The sequence below is a fragment of the Nymphaea colorata genome, chromosome 4 (genome assembly GCF_008831285.2).
Source record: "Nymphaea colorata isolate Beijing-Zhang1983 chromosome 4, ASM883128v2, whole genome shotgun sequence".
Lineage (NCBI taxonomy): Eukaryota > Viridiplantae > Streptophyta > Magnoliopsida > Nymphaeales > Nymphaeaceae > Nymphaea > Nymphaea colorata.
Window position 1 is genome coordinate 18,140,055 of NC_045141.1, and position 26,863 is coordinate 18,166,917.

Genomic DNA, 26,863 nt, shown 5'->3' on the forward strand with positions numbered 1-26,863 from the left:
GTCAATTTTGGCGTACGAAGTTTTATAGCTAACAGGGTTTTTTTCGGAGGCCAGCCAAAAGCTAGGTTTATTGGGTTGGATTTGGATATGACTAAATTGAACTCACATTCAAAAAATAGATTGAAGGAAGCAGAAAAAAAAAAAATCAATTTTTATACTGTATTTTTTTTTTTCATTTAACGAGGGTGAGGTCAGCCTAGGCGGCCCCCACCCCTCCCTCAGCCCCTGGCTATTTGTCAATAATACATACACATATATATAATATTTGAATGATGACTCTAACATTGAGTACAGGACATCAAATCTAAAACATCCATCTAATTGTTCAACATCTTGTATGAGACAAAAAAATGATGACTCTGATGGGCTGTCCGTACAATGGGTGAACTCCCTCTCTCTCTCTCTCTCTCTCTCTGGATGTTATCTTTTGTCATATAGTTCTTTTCAGCTTTCTCTCTTTCCTTCAGATAAACTGTTGAAAAAAATAAGAAAAAAAGTAAGAATTAATATTTAGATGAAATATTCATCACCTTTTAATTTTTATTTTTCTCTTAATTTTTTATCATGATTGATCTATGGCTCAGGTTTGACGGTTGGGTGAATATATATATAAGTAAACCAGTTCATACACTCTTCACATCCTTCCATTTTCGACTGAAATGTCCCTTCCATTTGAACAACCTCAAGTTAGAGAAAAACGCTTTCAACATTCTCCCACTTAGTCCCGTATGTGTCTAGGCATTTAATGTGTTAAAAAACAAAACTCTTTATGAATATATTGACCCTTAAATCAATTCTAATGGTCCACTAATTTTTTTTTTGATTGTTACTTTTCCAGAATAAGATAAAGGCCTTATGCAGGAAGATAACGCCTTCAGCAACGATAATTTCAGTCCTTAGTGCTGGAACGACGTATACCATAGTCGCGCCCCGCCGCTACAATTGTCTCTATGGAAAAATAAATAAATTCCTTTGCCATGCAAAATTTCATAAAAAATTTTACATAAATCCTGGGAAAATTTGGATATCAGAAGGATAACTCAATTCTATTGGAGTCCGAACAAAGTTGGGAAAATAACTTTTAAATATTTCCCACTTATTTACAACTGAGTCAGCCGAATTGGCGACCGGTCAATTCACCCTCGCTGGTCTGAATTAACTTGTATTTTATGAGCTAAATTGTATAATAGATTCAATTTGCTGGGCATCCGATTGAACTCAATATGATGCGCAAAAAGGAGACCGACAAAATGGAAAAATAAAAAACATGCAAAAATAAAAATGCGCTTATTAAAATAAAAATACCCTAGAACAAAAAAGAAAATGCGCCGAGTATTGGGCTTAATACTATATGTGTAGTATATGCTACGCACGAATATATTGTCTGATGATTAAACATTAAAAGACTGCCACTAAAAACACTACAAATCATTGTTAAAAGCATTAGAAACAATAGTTGTCCCATAAACCATGCTAACACTCTTGTAATAATTATTTTTAAATAATAATCTTTTTAAATAATAAATTTTTAGTCATTGGGAAACATCGAAAATATTTGAATTATATATCAACACCCATAACAACCCTAGTAAACAGAGCACACAAATGAGTTTCTCACCATTCCGCCAAATTTATAGAATGGTGATAGAATGTTGTGCCTGCCAAGGTGATGCATCTGTCCAAGGATTCATGTTTCAACTCATATGGTTAGGGCTAATATGCATTTATTTTCCATCATAGATATCAGTTCCAATCGGGCTGATGACCGTAGGGATGTGAATATATCTTATTTGAATCGGACATCCCATCGAATCGATCCGAGAATAACATATGTGGAAACAAGTTTAATATTCGATTAAGAAATCAGATCGGATTCAAATTTAATAAATGACATCTCATCAGATTCAGTTCGGATTCATTTTGAGACAAATATATTGTATCTAATGCTATTATAATTTGAAAATTGGCAAAATCCGATTTAAAATTCGGATTCTTTATATATAAATATAAAAATCGGATTCAGATATGTCTTTTTTTTATTCGAATTTGAATATGAATATGTGAACATCCGAAAAAACAGATATGGTTAAGGATATATCCGATCCAAATCTGATGCATTGACATCCTTGGGTAAATGGGAACCCGAGTTGGACTTGGACTTGAGTAAATTTTTGAGATCAGTGGATCTAAGCAAATCGAGCTCGACCTAATTAATTGTTGGGCTAAGTCAAGCCAAGACCTAGGAAACACACATCCCCCTCATCCCTTTTTATTTCTCCTTAAAGGCCTCAACTGCATCTTGCCCGACAATACTACAAGTCCAAAAAGTTAACAAGAAGGAGGAAGGACCCAAGGAGTATGGGTGGGCATCGGGTTGGGCCGGCCAGATCCGGTTATAATAAAAAATTATTTTTAAATATAAATTAATTTTTTAACTATAAAATATATTTTTAATGTATATTATTAATAATAAAAAATATATTTTTTTAAGTTATCGAACCCTACTGGATTTTTCGGGCCCATATCCTGGTGGCAACAGGGCCCGGTGCCCATCCTTATGAAGGAACACAAAGAGGTAAAAGCACCTCCTGATTTTCAGGTCAGAATTGAAGAGAAAACTGTAGCGACCTTCAAGAAGGCATAGAAAAGAAAGAGATGTCTCATTTTCGAGCATAATTGTCTAAGCATTGGGCTAAAATGCATTATACTTAATATCTAATATGTGGTCCATGTGACCATACAATATTGATATTTTATTATTTAATTAATAACAAATAAAATTGATTTATCTGAACACCGGTAGGTACCCGATAGAAGGTCAGACCAGGCCCGACATTGAAGCTAGGTTCAAATTCAAATGTGAAAGTAAAAGTCAGATTAGAATTGGAATCAAATTATCAATTTAAAACTTAGGTTCCAATATGGCATGGGCTTCTTATACTCATATTCAAATTTGATTTTGAATGTATAAACATCTGATATTAATATGGCATCCCTATCTAAGAGGGGAACATGCTTTTCTAGTCACTATTTTTGAACGGGTGGACAGCGTGACTGGTCACTACATTTTCGAGACACTGTCTCCTCCAGACAATCTCCATAAAAAACAATAAAGTAGTTGCCTTTTCCCTACTCCTCCTATTCATTTCCTCTTACCTTCAAAGATTTTTTCTTTTTTGGGTGGGACAAGTTATCTGAGCTAAGCCATTAGTAAGATTGCAAGACAAATTATTCATGTAATGCTGTTAGCAAACAATAGTTTGCAATGGGAAAAAAGGAAAAAATAATTGTTCTGGTTGAGAGAAATTTCCTCATGTTTTGTTGTTAGCAAACAATTGTTCTTAAACAAGAAAATTCTTAATCGATTATAAGTAAGCAGTTGAGAGAGCAAGGGAGAGTTGTGGGGGCATGAAAAGATTTTAACAGTTAAAAAATATTAGTAAGGATATTAAAGAATGCTGTTTAATGAACAGATCTCAAATATTCTTCTAGAATTGAAGTCCTCACTCTCGCTGCAATGTTAAAGAGAGATTAATGGAGAGTGAAACAAGGTTTTGGAAACCTTTACAAAAATGTAAGGTATGAAAATTTGTAACAAAGAAAATTCAATAAAAAATCAAATATCAGTGTTAAGAAGGACATTAAGGAAATTTTTTAATTTTAGAACAATTTAAATGTGGTGAAATAAAAGTACAACGCTGAATAGGCTTGAGAGAGAGAGAGAGAGAGAGCAATTAGGAAGCGAATTGGCGAAGGAAATGAGGGAGCTCTATCGATTCTGAAAAACTCAGAAAGCCCAGCACGAGGAACAAAAGTAGGAGGAAGGGTGAGCGAATCCGAAGATCATTTGTTTGCTCGAGAAAGGAAGATTGGAAAAGGAGGCAAGGGCGGGAGAAGAGAGGTGAAAGGGGGGAAAACACAAGGAGGAGGAAGAGGGAGAGGCAAGGGAGGAAGAAGAAGATGCAGGAGGTGATCCTCCACGTCTATGACGTGACCAATAGTGCCAACGCCAAGACCAATAACACCATCCTCCAGATCAACAGGATCTTCAAGGACGGCATCGGCCTCGGCGGCATCTTCCACAGCGCCGTCCAGGTAGCCATACTTATTTCTGTTTCCCGCTATTTCTTCTCTTCTTATTCTTTCCTCTCGTCCTCGAAACACCTAATCTCCTGCCCACCTGTCCTTTCCGTTGTTTCTCTTCCAGATGTACTTCGCGGGCATCGAATTCGTGTTTGATGTATATTTTTAACTTTTCTTTTTTTATTTCTGGAATTGAGTTCTTCTCCATTTTGGATCTTGCGTGATCGATGGCAATGTGGTCAGTGATGGCCGAGATCTAGTTTTGAGTGATCGCTAGGTCTTTTAGCTTGTTGTTTGCACGCGTACTATTGTCGTTCTCTTTTTTTTATTTTTCTGGTTTGTTGTTTTTTTGGTTGCTACCACCTTTATTGCGTCGGTTGCTTTTCGGTTTATGCATTACGGCTGCTCCTATTTTTGTGAGAGATCTGGTTTGCTTTGGAAAATGACAGTATAATCTACGAAGTTCTGTCTTGGTTGAGTTGATTTAGAAGCAAAGACACATTACTGTTTGTGCGTGTTTATTCTCTCTCTTATTTTCTTCACAAGGCTCATCACGCGCCGTTATTTCTCGTCGTCAACTTGTACGCGAAAATCCGATCATATTCATGGTGTGGTTGTCTTGGATGGACATGCCCCTTTTGTCTTCCTGCAAAATGTTGTGGTCTGCTTATCGTTTCTGCAAGCCTTCAATTTAAAGCCTTATGTTGCACACCAGCTTGGCTCTGCCTTCGGCCCATCCTTGTTTAAGTACCGGACGTCGTGATACCTGTTTTGCATGAGGAGCACGCTCCATGGAGAGGCGCTTCTTTCTTCCTGTGTCTGACACGAAAGTGTTTAGAGCCTCCCTATAACATAGTCAGGAAGACGTGAGTAATGGTAGAAGCTCCTTTTTACGCTGTTACGTATTTCATGTACTCTAACCCTTCTGCTGGGGGAGTGCTTTCTATGTTTTACTTCACACAGAATACCATTCAATTATCGATGCTTTATGTTAATGGCAACCTCGGAAAGATCCTCCTAGGGAATAACTTCTGGCTTCAATTGGTTATAACAGTGAAATAACTGTCCACCTGTCCCAGTTAGCCTTCAGGTACGTTGAGCTGCCATGTTAAGAACTATGGTGGTAGTTGATGAAACCGACCTGTAGGATGGATTGATAACGATTCCTTTAAGAACCCAAGCAGGTCAGTCAGAATAATGATACTCTTGCTTCTACCAGTTACTGGAGGTAATCGATTGGTCCAATTTGTACATACAGTGGGATGATGAGTAGTAAGGTTCAAAATTTTCTTACCTCTAGTCAGTGGCAGATGACAATTTTCTTACGTCTTCTTGTCTCTAAAGTTGACGGAAGACTCGGAACAGTAAGCAGAAGCTCAATATTGGGCAACCTTTTTCCATTTCAAGATCCTGAATTCTCAACATCGTCCACCCTGATGGCATTTGTGTGAGGAAACAGCGTTGTTGTCATGCACCAAAGACCAGTTGGTCGTTCTTTTGTTATTTTCTCTCATCTGTCCAATATTTTTTTAAATGTTTGTATTATTTGTTTCTCCTTTGCCATATCTCATTAAATTAGAAGTGTTACTTAAGTTTGATGGTTGAAATCTAATGGCATGAACATGCATGACACATCAATTGTTTTTTCAGATTGTGATGATGCCGACTATGATAATTGATAAACTGCTGACTCAACCTATTCCCTTGGTGTAAGTAATTGCTAGGATTGTGCATTGGCCTTTTCTTGTCAATATTTGGATCTATCTGCCTGTTGATATTGGTTGTGGTTTTTATGTCAAATATCATTTTTCCTTTCATCAATAAGCACGACAGGCTTTATATTAATGTTCTGCAGGGTCATGGTCTTAGCCTTTTGATGAAAAACATTTCTTGGTGCATTGGTCTCCCTCATATGGATCTGGTGTCTTCCAAAAGATGCATCATGTTATCTGTGGTTGTAGAAACTTGCCCATATTTATCGCCGTAGTTTGTTGTTGGTGCTTTTTCTTGTACTTGCTGAATCTTTGATGCAAATTTCATGCTCAGAGGTTTATCTCAGCACAGTTAGTTGTTTATTCGTGTAAAAGAATTTGGTATGTCATGGAGCACGCTGTTATTTCTCTAGATTCTTGTTAACTTGGGATGTTTTTATCTGTCTATCCTTGAAAATGTTTGGTGCATTCATTTATTTGAATGCAGTAACATAGTTCTGGTTAGTTCTGGATGTTTGTTAAGGCAGCTGAAGTATCTGTAAGCTGATAGTTGTCTTCTTGTCTGGAATTACTCCAGATGGAAGTTTGTCCTTGCAAATGGAAGACCATGGCAGAATATGTATCATACGGTTCAGTGATATCTTCATGTTTCATCATTCTGTGGGTGCAGGTGTATGGTAAGGAAGAATGGTCATTTGGATTCTGTGAACATGGTTCTGGAGTGTTCAGTTGCCCACCTTGCAGAAATCCTATGTACACCTATCGTGAAAGTATTGTCTTGGGTGAGACAAATTTGTCTATCTCTGAGGTAAAGCGGATTCTGAAGGAACTCAGCCAGGAGTGGCCTGGATATTCATATGACCTTTTGTCTAGAAACTGCAACCATTTCTGTGATCAGTTCTGTGAAAAGCTTGGTGTGCCAAAGCTTCCAGGTTACACTTTTATCTTAAGTGGCATTTTTCCATCATCTGAAATTCCATGGACGTGCATTTTATTGGTTATTTCTTTGTTTCCCATCTCACCCCTTCTTTAAGGGATTAATGTTGCCTACTGTGAAGGAAGATAAAGTTGGGAAACTTGGACAAAAAAATTTAAAGATTATATGGGAGCATTGCACGTAGCAAAATCTCCCTTTTTGACTAAGTCTAATGTTTATCATGCATAAATCTGCCTTCTAACCTCTAAGATGATGTTAAAATCATAGAGAAAATAGTACACTGCTTATTATGTTATTTCAATCCAAGAACTTGTTTGAAGTTCATTTCTCTCCAGTATATCCTTCCTATTTGTATCTAGTCTTTCATTTTTCTTGAACTGGCCTCTTAAAACTGTTACTAATCCAATTCAATGGCTTTTCAGCTTGGGTCAATCGGTTTGCAAATGCTGGTGACACTGCCATGGAAGTTGCAGGGAACACAGCATTACGTGTAAGATAATTTTATCCCTTTTTATGATGACATAGCCTATCTTTTAGAACTCTTGTCATTCCTTTTAGGGGAAGATCTGTTCAACGTCTTAGATCATTGAGAAATAAGGAGGGGTGTTTCAGCTGTGCGAGTCTTGCATACTGTTGCTGTACTAAATATCTACAGAGGAAAAAGGACTGTTATGGTCTTTGTCGTTAGAAGCAGCATGGGATATAAGAAGCCATTTTTTTTATAGATCTCAGGGAGACGTCTGAGTATCATGGAGTAACAGTTCCATTATACTTTTGCTTCTGCCAATGTTATTGGCTTGTTTCAAAATGATGACAATTCTCTGACTTCTGATGTTCCAAAAGAGCTGATGTTGGTGGCTATGTGCCTTTTGTAGTCAAAGGTGCACCCAGATGTTCCAGGCGGATGATGGCCTGGTTGTTGCTCATGTTATAGCGACTGGTGTCCTGCTGGTGTGGATTGCTTTCAGTTTCATATTATAAATATATGAAAACATTGTTCAATGTTATACTCTGAATATATGTCCATTGTTCTTTAATTACTGAAAATATATATTGCTGAATATTATTCTACTTATTCTATTTTTTCCACCCTATGATTCTGACTAGGCCCAAACCGAGCACCCATCAAAGTAGAGCTATTCTCTACAAATTAGTGAGTAGTTCTTAGGAATGCGTAGGGGAAACTTGAGAGCAAATCAACAATATGAGCTGCAAGTGTGATTGTCTGATTGACAGAAAATGCAAACTTGAAATGGAATCCTGAGTTTGTTGCTATTTTGTACATGAACATGCTATACACAGGCTTGTATAGTTCCGCGTGCACATTTCTCGTGTCAATTTGTCATTGCATGCCACTTGTTGCATGGAGGGCCTTGTTATCAACCAACTATTGATATCTTCACCTGCTTAACATGAACTGATGAAAGGGTGTGTTAAGCTTGAATTTTGAATGAATCGATTTTTTTATGAACCGAATTTGTGTACTGATTACTGAATACTCTTTGACGAATGCTTCCTGCTTCTTAGTGTCACATTTAAACTACTTCCTATGGTATCATTTGAAGATTTAGTTTATTTGTAGCATGAAAGGTTCTCTCTCTCTCTCACACACACGCGCACGCACAGCAGTAACCGCAGTAGTTTTGCTCAAGCTTTCTCAATTCTCGTATGAACTCTGCCAGAGACCAAGTACCTGCTACAACATGCCCTTGGGCATGTTATGCCAATCAACAACTTTTCTACCGTCAATGGGTTATACTATTTGACTTTACTACATTTCTGAATTTTTTACTTCAGTCCGAGCCTTACATACTTGAAACATTCGTTCAATTTCAATCTTGCCTAAGAGAATAGGCATTCTTTGACAAGGGCTTCTCTCCGAAGTCTCACTTTCGTTTTGTTGTTTGGCAGCTGAAGCAAGCTAAGACCGAGATCATATCTGCTAGCAAAGCTGCATACAGATTTCTTTCAGGTGTTTCTTCGAATGCAGCAATGACGCCCGAGTCTGGAGGCACCACTGGGCAGGTCACCCCGCGGTTTCAAGCCACTTGGTTCCGAAACCTGCTTACTTCTGGTGCAAAACCATCAGCAAGTTCCGAATTTGCTGACCAGGCTGATGAGAAGCAGCAAGAAGTAGAACCACAACCTGGGAAGGCGAGATTATTGGGAGAACCAGCGGAGCAGAGAAAAGAAGGTTCCCAGGACGAAGCCCAGCATTCTAAGTGAGTGCTATATGTACTTAGCGGAAATTGTATCAGTCACACGGAAATCATATTGGACGGCCGTGAAGCAAAAGAACAGACATATATTCATTCATGCACTGTAGAATTTGTTTACACTACGCAAGAATTTGAAATTACAAGATATGGTACATGTGGTGGTGTTCGTCCATGTCCTTTGTATCTCTCGTTCATCCTTCAATGGTGCTGTGGCATCCTTGATCTATTGAAGGCACAGACGAGCGAGTGGAACACGTTTGCTGCTATTCTAGACTTTACCTGGCCTCTCTTTGGGATGGGCCTTCTGTTCTTTAGATCCCCCCTCAGGTCTTGGCTGCTGCCATGAACATTCCTCGTTGATGCAAAAGCAGCAACCTGGGTATAGACCTTGCCACTCATTCTGAAAGCTTTCTCTTCTGTGGTGGTGGTAGTGGTGGCGACCTCCTTCCACGCTCTTCGCTGAGCTAATTAGAAGGAAGCACCAGAAAGCTTGGAGCTTGAGTTTATGCTTTGGTGAGGAGGGGCTGATCTGATTTATAGGATGCCGGATGAAGGGGGAGGTTCCAACCTGTATGAGAAGGGCAGAAAACGAAATTCGAGTATTTAAAACCAGTGAGTCACCAGGCAGCGAGACATGCCAGCCTAACATTGCCTGTCAAAAGGGCTCATGGAGATTCCCTTTTGCCCGTCAAGGGACCAATAATATCAAAAAAGAAACTAAATGGATCTCTCTATGCCCCTCTCGACTTCTGTCTTGGGATTTTTTGAACTATAAAAACTGGAATTTAAGAAAGAGGAGTTGGTTCACGTCTAAGACCTCCCCCTCCTGCCCTTCCCGTGAAGTCACTTGCATGCTCTCTCAACGTATTATGTGTCGCCGGGAATCTTGACCAAATCAAGAGAAGTTTTGACTCTCCCTACTGCATCTTATCTTTGAAATTTTATTTTACTGGAGGTTCCGATGGTGGGCTTAAACTTTGTCTTTATGCATGTAAACAGTCGGAGGGTCTTCGCAAGTTGACCTGGTTAGAGGTTGGGTCCGTGAACTGTAGCAGTTTTTGATTCTCCGATAATTAGGTGCCCTCTCACCAGATTCATTTCCATATTTAATTTTTGTTTTACTTCAGAATTATCAAATGTAAAGGTCTCCTTGGTGCAGTTTTGACAAAAAAAAAAGAGAAAAACAAAAAACAGCTTGGCGGGGTGGGACTTCCATCAGTTGAACGTGTGGGTCAGTAAGAATTCATTAACGAAATCTTTTCATCTGGGTCTTGCTTGTCTGGCTCCAAAATGAGCCCCATTAATAGGAATCAGGTTGCCTGTGCGGTTGATTTTATGAACATGCAACAAACCTGACATTTTGCGGTTAATGATTTGATAGCAAGATCATGGCCAGCCAGCCATGAGCTTCTGTGGCTTTGCTTAGTGTAGTAAAAACAACCTCATTTACATTCAGGTCTGCTGGATGTAACACTTTACAAGTATTTATTTATTTGGTCATTTTATATCAACTGAGCTTCTTCAACATGTGCCTATTAATTTCCCTGCTTTTTATAAGTGCCTTTGCAGTCAAACATGACAAAACTGGGTGTCATCATCACCCTTCATGCTCGGCTTTGCAGGAAACGAGCAACCAATGGCCATCGGGACAGCTAACACCGTCGGCGGTGGCGGTGATTGTTTCCGGTGAAGGACCTATCTGGCCAGAAGCCTTTCCCTAGAAAAAGCGCCCGCTCTAGTTGTATTCCTCGTTTCCTCCTAGACGCCGTATTTCCCAAAGAATGATAAAAGCGAACGTAACCCACGTGGTTGGCAGCCTTCTTTCCCCCGGCATGGCGCCCGTCCGCAGAGTGCTCTCTACCAGCCAAGCCCCCACGAAAATGAGGATCTCTAAATTTCAGTGTACTGCTGCCATGGAGGGAAGCCATGAAAGCACAAACTACGAGCTGCATGAGCTGGTGACGAGCTTGGTTCTCCTTTTTCACAATTTGCGTTATTAATTTCTGAATGGCCAAGAACCATCTAGTCCACTTGGTGAGTTTCTGCTCTGGAATTGTTTTTCATATGATAGTACGTGGGCGTCCGCCAAGTGGATCGTACCAACCAGCCTAGCTTCTTTTTATGTTTGACCACACGTGTTAACTCCGATCTAAAATTTAATTAGGAAGGCCGGGATCTGAGATATTGAAGTGGCTACTCTCCAACTCCAATTTTAATTCGAACACAAATAACTAATTTATGTTCGTTTCTTTTAGCTTGGACAGGAATTCGATCGTTAGCTGTCTTTGTTTCCTGAGCACAAAATTTGCCTCGTATTTGTTGAGATCTTACATCTCAGATCCGTGATGCATTTTTTGTATTTTTCTTCGTCTTTCTCAAAATGGTATCTTTCAAACCTCAATTTTTACATTCTCAAAATTTTGGATCTTATGATATAGGCCGTAGTTTCCATACCAACTTTCAGATAAACGATTAATTAGAAGAAAAAAAATGTTAGAACAGGCAAATCTCAATCATGCTTGTGTTATATATAAGCTGGATCCCTCCTGCCAGTCATCAAGTCTGCCTGATACATTTCATCCTGTGGCCTTTAATTATGTGTGCACCCCAATGCATACATTCGGGTGCATGCTGTGAATGTCCAGAGATTCATATATATATATATATATATATACATTGTTTTTTTAAGATTAGGTTCTAAAGAAATTATTACCATATATTATTACAACTTGTCTGTATGTGATACCTGCTCTTGGAATCCTAGACCTAACGACTTTAACGACAAGACTTACTGCCATCAAGTCAAGGGACAAGATATTCCCTATATACAACTTTCGAAATGCAGACCAGAGAGCCAATGAACCGTAGTTCGTTCTTCTTCTGCTGATAAACAAAGTCCTTTTTCTAATTTGAAATGGCTCGGAGAGTATGCCCACAATGTCGGGATCCCAATTATTGAAAACAAAGTCATTGTCAATGGTTTTGGAATAATTCATGAGCAAAATGTTTGTGTGGACACATTTAACATTGTTATTAATGAAAAAGCACTTGATACATTGCTTTAACCTGAAGTCTGAAAATATTCAACTTATTTCTGTTGTATACATGCAGAACATCGCTGTCCTGTCCCAGCCCTACTAACCCCGTCTATATAAGGCACGGTATTTTATTCTTCGAGTCGTCTCTAATGTCTAGATTCCTGGAAACATCTCCCTTCCTCTTGTTTACTCACGTAGATTTCCAGTGCACATGTATACTCATGCCTTGGATTTCTTCAACCTTCGAGAGAGAGAGGGAGATAGAAGAGCTTAGATTCATATACAGTTTAACGAGACTGCTACATATTGATCAAATTCATAGAATAAACTAAAGACAGTGGCAGCCATCGCCCTTTATTAGTACACGAAGAAAGAAACACGCACATAAAGATTCTGATACCATTATAATGTATGCCATACACACAGACAATCAAATACGAATTCCTCATACTACCAATCAAAATTTATGGAATGATAGTGCAAGTTTTTGGCTGTGGCAGATGAGCAAATTGCAGCAACATCGCTCCTCATTGTGGTGGGGCCACATACCAAGACTCCGGTGCTCGATCCTTCAGACTTCCGCAACATCTCTGCGAGACAACAAAATGCATAGTGATTTAGCTTAATGTTATTCTCATGAGTATTTGTGTGTTTACAGTGTAAGAAAATCCTTTTTCTTTTGAAAGAGACTGGGGAAAAAGAAAACAACCTTAAGGCTGAAACAATTAATCAAATCTCACTTGTGTGGCCAATAACAATATTATATACCCGCCCTCAACGATGACTGAGGCCAAGGAAAAGACAACTGAGCGACAGAAAAATCTTATTTGCCAGTAACCGAATTCAGACAGTAGATATATGAATTAGGTGCAGATCGCCCAGCAATATGGAGTCATGGACTCTTCGACAGGGGCGTCTGTACTCTCATGAGTACACTCCCACCCTGAGCACCACCAGTTGAGTTGCTCAAATTGTTGAGCGACTCACTCCGGCAGCAACCTGATCAGTGATCAGTGATCTCAACAGGGGAACTGATAACTGGAAGAAGAGAGCTAATGAGACGAGGATGAAAAGAAGGGTACGCACAAAAACTTATTTTTTGGTTGTGGAATCACTTCGCGAAGGGAACCCACAAAGAGCTTAGGGACTGGATATGGAAAGGCATTGCTCATCATGAATTCGTTTGTTGCATTGAGGAGAAAGAATTCTGATGAGAGATGCTGAGAAAATACAGGAAAGCACTGCTAGGAAGGCTAAAACAAAGGGGAGAAAATGTGACACTACTTTTGCCAAGAAAGTGGAGCTGCAGTGAAACTCGTGTTTTTCATATTGGGCGTCATAAAAAATGGGGTATTTTATGTTTGTTTCACTCACAGCCGAGAAGCAAAGCAATCTACTTTCACGTTAAAAGTCCAGAGCAAGTATGGCAAATCTACTGAACATATGTGTGTGTGTGTGTTCATATATATATTATTATATTGAGATACAAACATACACACAGAGAGACAGAGAGAGAGATATATATATATACTTTTGAAGTCGGGCCTTGCACCATAATGCACTTGAACATTTTCAACGGAGCACTGATTAGGCCAACTCGCAAGCTCTCTCCCATCATCATACAGCCAAGAGCTACGATTTGCAGTTGGAGCCTCCATTTCCATGCTCCGAACTTGTCGGTCCACCATGGGCTCCTTCCTCTTGTTCCACAAGATCACCGCAACACCCACAACCACAACGCTCAAGCACATGAAAAACATAACGAAGAGCCCCTTCAACCAAACAGGATAAACATACTTCGTTCCATGCTCTCGAGGGTATGTGTGAAAGCGTGTGAAGCATCCCACAAGCACTAAGAACAAGAGAAAGGATGAGGAAATGAGTGTGCCCAGCCACAGCCAATGGTTTGGACCCAGTGTCCAAGAAATAGGCATGTCCCCAGGCGTGGGCTTGAAGCACACAGTCTGCAATAGAGCTTGTGACTCTGGCCTCCCCTGTTCTCTTGTAACAAAGGCTTCGATCTGGAGTTGCAAAGGACACAAGTCTGATGACGAGGTTGAGGCAGGAAGTAGGAGGTCGAGCATTGCCAAGTCCCTAGCATTCCTGAAGGCACAAATGAGCAGTAATCTTGCTGGCTCTTTTGGTGCATCATTCCTGGATATTAGGTGGCGTATGATTGAGATGAAGGGGGTGATGCCTGCGCCACCACTTACCATAACCAGTGTATCATATCTGTGATCGAAGGAGTAATTAGAAATGGAGAAGGGGAACGGCCTCTTGGAGAATTATTGTAAAAGAACTCTCATGTCTGCAAATAGTGTATATATATGTGTGTGTGTGCGTGTGTGTATCTATAAATATATATATATATACCTAAGGAAATCAGTCGACGGGGGTCCATAAGGACCTTCAACAAGCACCTCAAGTCCATCAATGGCACCAGATCTGGCAGCTGATGAGAGCTTCTCATACAGATCCCCCGTCCACTGTCCTTCACACTTGATTGCAACACTCAACTTCTCAGGCTCTAGGCTGCTGGAAGAGGTCACTGTGAATGGGTGCCACTGCAGGCGAGATATGCTAGGCACATTAATGAAGACCGTGCTCATGGGACTATGGCTCAGACCTGAAACAAACACACAGTTGGTTCCAACCATTAGCCTTTTAGTACAGCAAACACTCTGCAAAATAACAAGAAATAAACCCAGGATTTGCCTGGACAATTAAGAAGTTCATAAAACCCATGAAAGTATTTTAAGAATATTCATGTAAAATTCCCTTGTGTGTGTGCATGCATGTGTGATATTTAAATGAGCTTAGACAAGCCTCCGAAGCTGAGCATCTTCCTCTGAAGTTCATTCTCAAACTTAATATGTTTTTCTTTCAAAACCGTCAAAGGGGAGCCCAGATCTGACCCTGTAATACCCAAATCATACACCTATAGTTCCGGCTTGTGCATGTTACGGGCATTGTCAAAAGATGGTTTATCAAGTGTAAAAATGAAGAGGTTATGGTTCTCACCCGGTTTCTTGGAGAAGGATAACTCCACAGCCTCACATGGGAGGATACGTGCCGAAACCAGTCGGACAGATTGCCGGGATTGCATAAAACGCAAAAAGCGATCAACAATGAAGAGATAAAGTCCAGGAAGTAACATGTACAGCACGCCAGTACCCACATGGAAGACAAAAAAGACGACAAAGAGCACATAGAGTTGGTGTGTATAGAAGAACAACTCAAACATCTTACGCCTTATCCAGGGTAAAGTTGTGATCCACATGCAAATGCCAAAGAAGAGAGCCAATTCCCCAGCCACATTTGATACATCATCGTTTGCCCATTCCAGAAACTGCACAAAATCTCCCTAATGCATTAGCGTTGTAGCAAAGGACACAGCAAGCAATTAATTGGCTTCTTAGCCCAAAGGGCTTGAACCGGCTTAGATAGGTTTCCATTACTACACTAAAAAGAGACATTTTAAGAAAGACTACACCTGTTCCAATGACCATTCCAAAGAGCAAGTACAACTGTAAAAACTTTTTCTTTCATCCCTAAAGTAGACATCGGCATCTAATGGATGGGGTCTGAAGCAATTTCAGAAAAGTCAAGTGCAACAACTTGGCTTTCTTTCACTCTCCTATCTCTAATATATATATATATATATATATACCAATAGGTCAGGGACAAAAACCAGACCCTTATACATATGATATTTAAAGTGTTTTGTTTCAAAATCTAACCTTACCAATATGATCTTAAGGATAGGTTGATGCAAAATATATATTAAGTTGACCATTTTTTGGTTTCAATAGTGTCCTTATAATAAGCAAAAATGGATGGCTCCCATAGCATAAACATTTTGATAATAGAAAAATCAATATTTTTCATAAAAACAACTATATTGAAAGCATGTTTAATATCAAAATAGTTTTTACAAATATATTAGGATGTTTATATTTTATTTAAAAGAATGTTTTAGAAAAAAATAAAGGGTCTGGTTTGTATCCCTGACCTAATGGTTTGGTTTCTACTTTCTACCAATTTCTCTCTCTCTCTCTCTCTCTCTCTCTCTCTCTCTATATATATATATATATATATATGGCAGAGTTAAGATTTTTTCGTTGCAGGGGCCAAACTATAGTTTCAAAAACTTTAAAAAAGGCTGAAATATAATTGAACTTTTTAAAATCCGAGGGGGACCACGGCCCCTGCCCCTATATAAATTGAAGACAGCTGGCTACCTGTATGGCAGGATGGGTATTTTTTATCTTGTATCACTAAAAACTATCACAAAGGTGCATCTTATATAAACTATGCCTCCTTACACTCCATGGGCATCCAAGAGATGGCCCTTCCTCCCCCTTCAATTAAAAAAGAATAAAAAAAAAAAAAAGCACTGGGAGGGGCCAAAGCCTTCCCCTGCATCAAAGAGAAAGGAAGGGTGTCCGGCCTGCCACTGGGAGGGGCCAAAGCCTTCCCCTGCATCAAAGAGAAAGGAAGGGTGTCCGGCCTGCCCCTTGCCACTGTAACCTCAGGGGCAAACCGAGAGGAACATGTGCAGATTTATATATATATATATATATATATATATATATATATATATAAGAGAATTTAATTCGAACAACTGTGATTAGGTTGAGTTCTCTTTCTGTTAGACATTTAACAATGAGATAGATAGATAATATATATATATATATATATATATATATATATAGGTACCAGGCTTTCATATACTAGATATTGATAGGAATCACTTGTTGATTCCAAAGAGGTCAAATAGTAGAGATTAAGATACAAATATAGAAGTCAATCTATTTTTTCAAGAATCTAAAATACCCTGAAAGGAGACAAGGGGTTTTGTTTAAGGAAACTCATTTGTTTCCCCTTTTTTCTTTCTCTCTCTCTCTCCCCACCCTCCTTTGAAAGATATTTCAAACTCATTTAATCTCCATGTTTGATCTCCTTGGAATCGATGGCTCAAATGATTCTCATCAAGTATGGTATATGAAGGCCTATAGCTAAGGTTGGAAAGTCTACCTTGTGCAGTTCATTGCTGCATGTCCAAATGATGATAAAACAGGTCCCGTGGACAGTCAAGATGGTCATTACGATATGACCTAACCAAATGTGATACTTAACACTCTCTTCAAAAGTAAGGCCAGCCAGCTTCAACAGCACGGACCCCCTTGACACGGGGATGAACAGAAATGCAGCACATAAGACACCAACTATCCCCAACCAAGATGATGCACGTTCCAATTTTGCTTGCCATCTGCAAAGACCTAACAGCTTTAGGAACTGGAATTGCAGCAAAACCCCAAACATGAATATAGTGGCGATCAATGCTAATGTTTTTCTGCCTTGATTATCATTGAAACCGTCAACTAGAAATGACTGATTATTTTCAAAGCTACGAAGTGCCAATGAAGTTATTACCAATAACAAATAAGCCACTCTTAAGGTAGGAGATATGAATGCTTACTTTAATGCATAGTGACAGAAAACGCGTTTTTTTTGGAAAAAACATGACAAATTAAATGACTGTTTAAAACTAAAAAAAAAAAAACTCATTTTTTTTTAAAATACGTTAAAAACGAAATTTTTTATTGTATTATTTAATTTTTTTTTTCAGTTTTTTTAATGCCAAACAGTTTTTTTTTCATTTTTCTTTTTTTTTTCTTGTTGCAAATTTAATTATCTTGTCATGTTTGTGTTATTAGTTTCTCGCTTATTGTATTTTTCCCTCATTTTTTATTTTTTTAAAATTTTTAAAAATTTACACTATTTTTCCTTTTTTTTCAAGCTCACCATATTATACTAAAAAAAAAACCTTTCCATTTAAAACTTCGAGATGTTATTTGTGACTATTTATTGTATTGTAATTGTAGTCAACTCCTGTCATCCTAGTGGCTGGTAGCATGTAACTCAGGTGAAGGCCTTTGAACCCTAAGAACCTTTATGTGGGCAAGTGTGGTGAAACTCTTAACAAGGGGCCGAACTCATGATTGACCATTTACTACCTAAGATCCTTTCTGGTTGTTTTAACTGGCACCTCGAGTCCAAGTTACCGCTAGACCTGATTAGATGTACTATGGTGAAAACAATTCTGTGAAAATAGACCCAATACAATTTTCTAGACTTTTTTTAATAATTTTCGCAAAGAATGAAACATCATGGGCACTATTTCATCTTTTATGCCTGAAAGGCTGAAACAGTCATAAGCATAGCCATAATAAGGATTCCAATTATAGTAACAATATGACGGTGATGACAATAAAGACTTGAAGGCAGCTATCCGATTAAGCAAATGCAACTAGAACTTCACAAGCTCCCAATTATGATGTAAAGCATCAAGGCCAAAGGCTCTCTCTCTCTCTCCTCCCCACCCCCACCCTTCATTCTCTCTCTCTCTCTCTTTCTCTATCTCTACTACACACATTTTTTATATATGGTCATATACTGTCTTATCTTAGAGAGAAAAAACATGCCTTTCATGGCTTGAGCAGAAAGTGATAGCCATGATACATACATACATACAGGCACACACACACACATATATATGGCAACTGAGTAAACCAGCCTTATTTTAGAACAGAAATTTTCAGTCTTATTTTCAAGCTCCCCTCTTCGGTCGAGCATTTAATCAGGCTCGCAGGATTAACCAATCCTAGAGTAGAAAGGATGGTTGTGACAAAGGAAAATGAAAAAGAAGAAACCGATGAAAAAGTTGGGTGAAAGGGTGAGAAAAGAAAGAAAAGTGAGAAAAACCAGTATATATATATATATATATATATATATATATATATATATATATATATATATATATATATATATATATATATATATATCGACAGAGAAAGAAGGAGAGGGGGTGGATTACCACATAGACTTGCACGACTCTGTATCACTCACTCTCTCCTCCTTTTCTCAGAATCTCAGTGCATGTGCCCTCTCAATCCATGTCTCCATAAGCACTTAAGTACCGACTTCAACCATCAAAATGGTTAGGTGATTCTTTGAACTTTTCAAAGGTTCGGTGGTTTTTATTCTTTATGATAATTTCCATATAAGTCGGTCGTTCCCATAACTGTTGATGTAGCATAACAAGTTGATGATATGAGGGCACACAATTGAAGAGAAAAGAAAAAGAACCCCACATTTGAAGACACATATCCAGAAGAAAATGAGCTACCCAGACATCTGTTAAGTATGTGCATATCTGTGTGTATCAACCTGACAAAATCAAGAAAGCTGTGGTGTTGAAAAAAAAATGACGACGTGAAAGTTTAAAATGGTGAGGCCTCACAGTTGGGCACCATCTTCGGCCTTGGTGATCTTTGGAAGATTGACCCCGAGGTACACCGTGAAGCACCAAATAAGGAGAGCAACAAACATCAATGCAAGCGCTAGTTCCAGCGCGCTGATCACCCCCAAGGGGCCCTTCACCAAAAAGGGACGGGTCCACCAGCTACCTCCATTAATCCGTCGCTTCTTGTTACTTACTCTGCAATCATAAATATGGTTGGTTTGAGTAACGTTTTGGAACAAATCTGATAGAGAATTTTTTTTTTTTTTTGGCAATGAATGTAAATAATTATGGCTTTGAAATTTTCGTTTCTTGCCTCTATAACATTCAAATTAATCTGGTTTCCAACAGATTTAGGTGTTCTGAACACCAATATTTGCATGGCTAGCATTGACTCTAGCTGGTAAATAGAACACAACGCCCGATGGCGTACACTACATCTAAAATGAAATCCAGTAGTTTAACCGAGTACCAGAATAATGTTTATAGTAGGCTCTGCGGTACTTCGCGTGATCCACAAACGTATTCTTGTATTGATAATGGTGTCCCTCCAACTATTTGGTTCTAGTAGTTTAACCTCGCCCCACGACAAGATGTGTTCCTTGGCCTCAAATAAGAGTGGGTTTCACCAGTCCTGTCTGTTCCATGTTTTACAAGATGGACTCACTCTACCATGCCCCATCCCTTTAGGTATGGGCGTATTAAGGGGCGGAGCCCCGGCGATGGCAGGGACCATGGCCGCCCCTGATATTTTTGGGGGAAAAAATATTATTATTATATTTTTCAAACATTTTACTTTCGCCTATTTAAAACTTTCAATAATTATTGTTTAGCCCCGACAAAAATTTTGAAAAATATATTTTTGGCCTCCCACGAAAAAAATTCCTCAACCCTGGGAATACAGGGCTTAAGTGATCCTAACGATGGCCAATTATAGGTCTTGATCCTAACGGTGGCCAATTATAGGTCAGATTGCTCTTAAAGTATTTTTCTGTTTAAAAAGTTTTTAAAAGGTAGGGATTTATTATAATTTTCTTTAAAAAAGAGGCTGATATTAGATATAGGCTGAATCAGGCGGTTGATTCAGACAGCGTGTTGGCCGATATTTAAAATTTTACATATTGGCCTTGGCCATGGAACCAAAACAGCATAAAATATACTTAAGATATGATACTGACGGGATAAATAAACTTAAACTGAAAGAAGAAAGAAAAATTCATCGTGGTCAGGAAGGAAACTTAAAAACCCACGGAATTTGCTAGGAGACAATGAGGTCCGCAGGAAATTTCGTGCATATACGTGGCACGAATTGGCATGCTTCCTGTCATGCAGGGGGCTTCTAAAATGGGTTTTGCTTTTCTATGGTGAAACGTGTGGGCTCTTAAGAAAGTAGGGATTTCATATCTATTTGGTAGGCCATTCAGATCTTTTCTCCAATGTTTCACCGGCTGTGCGAAGGAAGCTGGAACAAACAACTAAAGTCTCTATTTCTCTCTCTCTCTCTGTGAGTACCTTCCCGATGGAGAATGATCTTTCTCCTTCAGGTGGAGATACATGCAACCTAAAACAGAGATCAGCATCATCGGAAAGCAGTAGACTAGGATGTTGGCACCTGCAAAATATATCCCAAATTAATTAAAAACAAAAAAGGTTACCACAGTCCGTATAAAGATAGATAAACACACATATAGAACAGTCCTAAAAATGTTCGGCATCCCTGCCTGTAGTTAGCAGAACAAAAAAAACAGAGAAAATAGAGAACAAGAAAACAAAGAAGTTGAGAGGACATTCAGACCAGAAGTGCCGAAATACGTAGAGTTTGTGCGTGCTCTCAACTGCACTCTCCACTGTCTGCGCCAAAGATTTGTGGGCATCACAATCCACATCATAAGCCATCCTATGAACGTGATGGCCATCACAAACTTCAGCACGTGTGCTACTGTTCTTCCCATTGTCTCAATCCTTCTCCTTGACGCCACAATAGCACGGGCAGCCAAAAGAGAGAGAAATTGAAGGCTCACTTTTCTTTTTCTTCTGCAGAAACGAGCAAAGGGTCATGGGATCTTATAAGCCACGCGAACTTGAGAGAGTTTCCTCATACTTGACATGTGGCCTTCTTCATGACTCATTTTTACCAAATGAATGTCCATAGTGCATGCTTCATATTATATATATATATATATATATATATATATAGAGAGAGAGAGAGAGAGAGAGTAAGCTGATTTAAATTTTAAAGTAAACTGATTTCGGGCCAATTTTAGTTACTTAATCCACAAGTCCAATTATAAATTAATTTATGTCTCAAATAAATCATATAATCTTTTATTCTGAATAGGAAGGAGAAAACAGACATATGGTACTCAGCAAGAATTATTATTATTTTCTATAACAATCATTTACAAGTTTCTATGATTTCAAATTTCAACATAAATGTATAAAGAATAAGTGGTTTTGTATTATAGACATGTCATTTCAAAAATTGTATTATATATAGCCATTGACTGAAGGAAGCTCATGTTCTCATGCAGTTTAAGATTGTCAACCACTTCCTCATGCACTGCTGTGGCAGAAGTTACGTGACATATGCATGAAGTGCTTTGCGATTTTGTTTTCACTGAATTTATGGAATATTTTGGTCTCCTACTCCTTTAGCAGAGCTAAATTGCAGGTGTACAGAATTACCTGATTATATACAGTTGAAATATTTTGATTCTTTTGAGATGAATCATTTGGTCAATTTGATAGGACAGTTTCAAGAGTAATTCCCTTGAAATACCATATGTGTGTGTGTGTGTGTGTGTGTGTATAAATATATAAAGAGAAAGAGAAGAGATAGAGAAAAGGTCCTAGGTCACTTAGGTTTAGGAATAAAAATCAGACGTTTTAAAAACAGAGTATCAAAGTACCTTGTATACAATCTAACTTAATAGATATGATCTCCAAAGTTAAGAATAATTTGACAGAAACATATATTACGTCAATTATTTTTTGAGTTTGTCTGTGTTTTATAATTATTAAAACTTACATGACCCTTACGACATCGAGATTTTGGTAGTAGAAAAAATCAATTTTTCATGAAAATAAATAGAATTTAGATCAAGTTTTTGTGTACTAAAGTAATATTTATAAACATGTCAGCATGTCTATATAATATATACACACACACACACACACACACACATATATATATATACATGCATATATATAGTATATATAATGTTACATATTATGTTATAAAGTATAAACAACACATTGATGTCTCTAAATTGACTAAAAAATTGTGTTGATTCGATATAGTTTAACACCATATCCAGTCATCCAACAACACTGTAGAACCTTATAACTTAAATCGAAAAAAAAATCGCATTTACTTATAACAATCTGGCCTTTTGGTGGTACTTGGAAGAGAAGAGAAACCACATCTGATATTCACGGCATTAGTTTTTTTAGTTAGCCTATTTGATTCAGATTCATATTGCATTTTTGGTAGATTCACTCCTCAAACAACTCTGTAATAAGAACCATAACTATTATTTCATTCTTTGTCCCCTGATAAACTGGGGTTAGGCAGATCTTATTCCAATAGATACTCGATGGTTATTGAACTCTTGACCCTCGTAAACGCGAAGGTCTTATAAGTCACACTCTCGGCCATGTGGGCAAAAATAATGAGTACTGAATTTGGGGATTAGGAGCTTACGTACAAGTCCTAAATTCAGTTGACACTAATGGGCTACAATTGGTTGTGGTAGAATTACCAACACAAAATAGGTTGCTTTTCTTTTAGAGAGAGATAGAGAGAGAGCAAGCGAAGCACAAATTTGACAATCAAAATTTATTAGTCTCACAGTCATGGTGATCCAAAGTGACAAAAGAAAATTAGATCACAAGTTGAAATGAAATGTTCATAGCGTAAACAAACAAATGGTAGCTATTAGATCGTATAGTTCCTTTCTTTCTTTTTTGACTTTAGATAAATAGAGGCAACCAAAAGACAGTACTCACTCTTGACTGAAAATTGTTTTGGCTTAAAAACTTCGACATACTTATGGAGTTTCATAATGTATATTATCAACTTATCATCATGTAGACATAGAACAAAAGGGAAAAAAAAAGATACAAATATCAGTTCTGAGAAGTAGCTATATGAACTCCCAACTTACTTGTTCTCTTTCATTGTGTTCTGTAATTACTTGACCTCCCTGTTCAACTTGTTCCTGCCAATTTAAATCAATGTATTGAAAGGCGCCACAGTGCAGAAGCCCATGAACTTACCTACCAAAAGTAAAAGCAATAAGCAAACAGTAAACAAAAGAACACCATCGAAATGAAAAAAAACCCATGGAACCCAAATCGAACAGCCAAACTGCTACCCAAGTGTCTAAACAGACCACAACAAAAATCTACCGGAAAAAAAGATCAAATAGCAAAGCGAGTGAATCACTGATGCACCAACATTTCCCCATCAAATTCATCTCCTTCAAGTTTCGGAATTGATGTTAATGAGCCCCCCTTCAGTTCAGAAATCCAGTTCAAAAGATTGCCCATGAGAAAATACGAGAACTTTCCACCTATGCAACAACAAACCTGAGACGGGAGAACCTCAATTAGAGAGGCATTGCTGCAAGGGACGTAGGTCCATAACTTGATCTACATCAAATACGTTATCATAACCTTTTAGATAAACAGTCGACTAAAATATGTAAAGCGGAACAAAATGTTCAAGAGCAAAATTTGAGAACAGGACATAACGACATATAGAGAAACAGAGTAAGAAGTGCTCACGGAGATGTTTTCCTTGTCGACTCATTGAGCTGGCGACCGTGTATCAATCTTTGAATAGAATTGGGTGCGGCTTCTCGTTCATCAAGCCCATAGCGTGCCTCTATCGGAGTAGATAGAGTAGAACAAGAACCCAGGGAAACCCCCGCCATCTACTAACCACGAAGAAAAGGAAAACGTAGACAACGCGCGAGATGGAGAGATCCTAATATCACGAAACCATGCTCTCACTGATCTGCATGCATGAGAGTGGAGGCTGTGGTGAGGCATCGAAGATCCATCTAGGGTTGCAAATGTTTCTGACCGGTAGGGAGATGTAAATGATTCGGACCTGATTTGGATCTGCCGTTGCCACTTGCCAGATTTGGCCTAATCCGGTCTTAAATCCCACCTGCATTCAGGAAACCGAAATTTGCATCGGGAGCGTAGATCCAAGGCTTATATGTAACCAGATCGAATAGTTTTAGGGTATTCTGTCAACGTCTTGCTTGGCCACCTAACAACATAGTCTGAAACATTTCGATTCTTTTTCTTTACTGTATCACTAAATGGATCTGGTTTCCACTCATGAGTGTGTTTATTTCACAATCCCTCTTCTCATCTGACAAATCCAATATTTTACATACAACTTGGATTTAAGATCTACCCTACCAGTTAGGGGCGGACCGACAGTCCAACCTCTGAATCCGAGTAGGGCCAACTGAATTGAAATCCAAAAATGCATTCCGTAATTAAAAAAATTATTTTTTTTAATGTAATTTTTTTTTCATTGGCCGGATGAGGCCATGGCCTAGGCGCCCCCCACCCCCCCTCTGCACCTGCACGCTAGTAAGATCCTGAGTTTGTTCTAATTGAAGATCTTATAATACATAACTTTTAATGCAGCCTTGAACTTGAATTTGATATTGGAAACTATCAAACGCTATCTATATGTTTGTCCTTATTGTAGCCTTTAAGCAAATGTTTGCATGCAAGATGCAAGATTATGGAAATTTTAGGTACATGTTGGAAGATGATTTTTTTTTAAGAATTTCACCTCGTTTGCATTTACAATTTAGCTTGAAAAAAAAAATCATGACAGAAGGCGTTCACTTGATAGTTTATGTGGTGCATAAGGCATCTAGTAGTGCATTCTATGCCAGAGCATTAGGCCGAAAACATTTCATAACTTCTCCAGCCTCAGCCAATGTAGCCCAACTCACACTATAGCATGTAGGTTTCAGGTTTTCTGTGATAAGGGTGAAGCTAGAAATTTTTTATTAAAAGAGTCAAATTATAAGTTTAAAATTTTAACAAGGTTTGAAATATAATTTTTTAAAATTTCTTATATCAGCTAAGTGAAAAATTTTAAAATTACACGTAGGTTTTTTTTTTTTTCAATTTGTGTTGGGACCATGACCCCTGGATGCTGCAGCCCCCCTTAGCTCTCCCCGTTCAATTTCAATGTTTCTTTATTTTTACATTAACTTTTTTTTTCAAATATTTGAGCCACATATGGAATGGTGTAGGTAGTTCTTCAATGTTTCTTTATTTTTATATTAACTTTTTATTTTCAAATATTTGTTATGTTATACCTTCGAATATATAAATATGTGAATAAGTGCTCTTCTACAAATTTTTTCTAGCTCTGCCACGGCATTCTGTAAGACCCATCCTAAGCAGATGTATTGAAGCTCAAGAATTATTGGAACTCTTCCAGCATACTTATTTTATTAATTATTTTGCACCTTGTGGATCTTTAACAAGGAGATTCATGATCCATTCACCATCTCCTCTTATTAAAGTGGATTGGTGCACGTGGGGAAGGGAGATATTGGCTTTATTGTCACTCTCCTTTTTCTTTCCCATTGTCATTTGTTTCCTTCAATTACAATTTGGTAACTCTAACTACTTCATTCTTTCTCCATTCCTTTGTAATATTTTTCCTGTGGTTGACTGTGGGGCTCCTTAATGTCATTACTAGCAAAGTGCTTGAACCCTTGCATAAAATTTCAAATCATAGGTAGAATATGATCGTTTTGCTAGAGTCAATTTTTTATAGAAAAATGCAATAGGTAGGGGATTCACTTGGAGGTATATATATATATATATATTTGTACATAATATTCTTTATTGAAGAAAGGTAGGGAGCTTGTCCCAACAGCTGCCCAAACCATCATCAAAGTAAGAAAAAGGTTGGTTGAAGAATTCACAAAAAATGAAATATGCAATTGGCAATCATAACCAGACCAAAAATAGTTTTCAATTGGATGCTCCAAGAATATACTTGAAAATTAGGGAAAAAAAATACTTGATAAATAAACCACTTGCCTGGTTTTTTTCATGTGCCCCTCTATCTTATTGTCCTTAGACAAAAACCACCCTTGCCCGGTTACGGTTAGGAGCAAACCTAAAGGGGGCTCACATGGACGGTGACCTCACCTCAATTTTTTTTTTAAATGTATACGTAAATTTTAAAAAAAATTCATTTGTTTTATATAAAAAATTTGAAAAATAATATTTTGGCCCCTATCAAACTTTGGAAACTTTAATTCGACCCTCTCATGAAAAATTTCTAACTTTACAATTCTCGTAACTGCTTCTCCTTTTCTTGTTCATACATGCATATGGGCGTGCGTGCATGCTCATAGACATGCACCCACTTCGGGGTTCCGGTTCCTGTTTTTGCATAATTCTACATAACACATATTTTAATAACTTTAACACATATTTCAATAACTTTAATGCAACATCCCGAAACTTTATTGGCTCATATCAATTGATATGCACCTTCATGAAAAATG

The 26,863-nt window shown here is 38.1% G+C and overlaps 2 protein-coding genes across 10 annotated transcripts; one reads left to right on the top strand and one right to left on the bottom strand.

Moving 5' to 3' along the window:
* Positions 1-3,711: 3,711 nt before the first annotated feature.
* Positions 3,712-9,105, top strand: LOC116253686 (uncharacterized). Its single transcript, XM_031628624.2, has 4 exons — positions 3,712-4,095; positions 6,466-6,727; positions 7,155-7,222; positions 8,644-9,105. Exons 1-4 carry the CDS (start codon positions 3,961-3,963, stop codon positions 8,956-8,958), a joined length of 780 nt encoding a protein of 259 aa, XP_031484484.1. The 5' UTR covers positions 3,712-3,960; the 3' UTR covers positions 8,959-9,105.
* Positions 9,106-12,245: 3,140 nt separating this feature from the next.
* LOC116252931 (ferric reduction oxidase 2-like) lies at positions 12,246-24,434 on the bottom strand. 9 transcript variants are annotated; one of them, XM_031627559.2, is made up of 12 exons: positions 24,412-24,434; positions 24,084-24,315; positions 23,886-23,948; positions 23,462-23,573; positions 21,091-21,329; positions 20,808-20,907; positions 19,296-19,493; positions 17,027-17,261; positions 15,011-15,338; positions 14,363-14,615; positions 13,521-14,221; positions 12,246-12,579 (listed from the first exon to the last, which is right to left on the bottom strand). In XM_031627559.2, exons 4-12 carry the CDS (start codon positions 23,473-23,475, stop codon positions 12,440-12,442), a joined length of 2,208 nt encoding a protein of 735 aa, XP_031483419.1. In that variant the 5' UTR covers positions 23,476-23,573; positions 23,886-23,948; positions 24,084-24,315; positions 24,412-24,434; the 3' UTR covers positions 12,246-12,439. The 9 variants fall into 9 exon arrangements, with proteins under 9 accessions (XP_031483419.1, XP_031483422.1, XP_031483425.1 ...); XM_031627562.2 differs by lacking the exon at positions 24,412-24,434 and adding an exon at positions 23,706-23,810 and having other exon boundaries at positions 24,084-24,394; XM_031627565.2 differs by lacking the exons at positions 23,886-23,948; positions 24,412-24,434 and adding an exon at positions 23,755-23,885 and having other exon boundaries at positions 23,462-23,568; positions 24,084-24,394.
* Between the last annotated feature and the right edge of the window lie 2,429 nt (positions 24,435-26,863).

Bases quoted from the DNA above. Each gene is read 5' to 3' on its own strand.
- LOC116253686 (XM_031628624.2), top strand. From the start codon at position 3,961: ATGCAGGAGGTGATCCTCCACGTCTATGACGTGACCAATAGTGCCAAC. The intron at 6,728-7,154 runs GTTACACTTTTA...ATGGCTTTTCAG, and splicing joins TGGTGTGCCAAAGCTTCCAG to CTTGGGTCAATCGGTTTGCA. The intron at 7,223-8,643 runs GTAAGATAATTT...GTTGTTTGGCAG, and splicing joins CAGGGAACACAGCATTACGT to CTGAAGCAAGCTAAGACCGA.
- LOC116252931 (XM_031627559.2), bottom strand. The intron at 15,339-17,026 runs GTAGACTTTCCA...GATTTTGTGCAG, and splicing joins GCAGCAATGAACTGCACAAG to TTTCTGGAATGGGCAAACGA. The intron at 14,222-14,362 runs GTATATATATAT...CTTCGATCACAG, and splicing joins CCGTCGACTGATTTCCTTAG to ATATGATACACTGGTTATGG.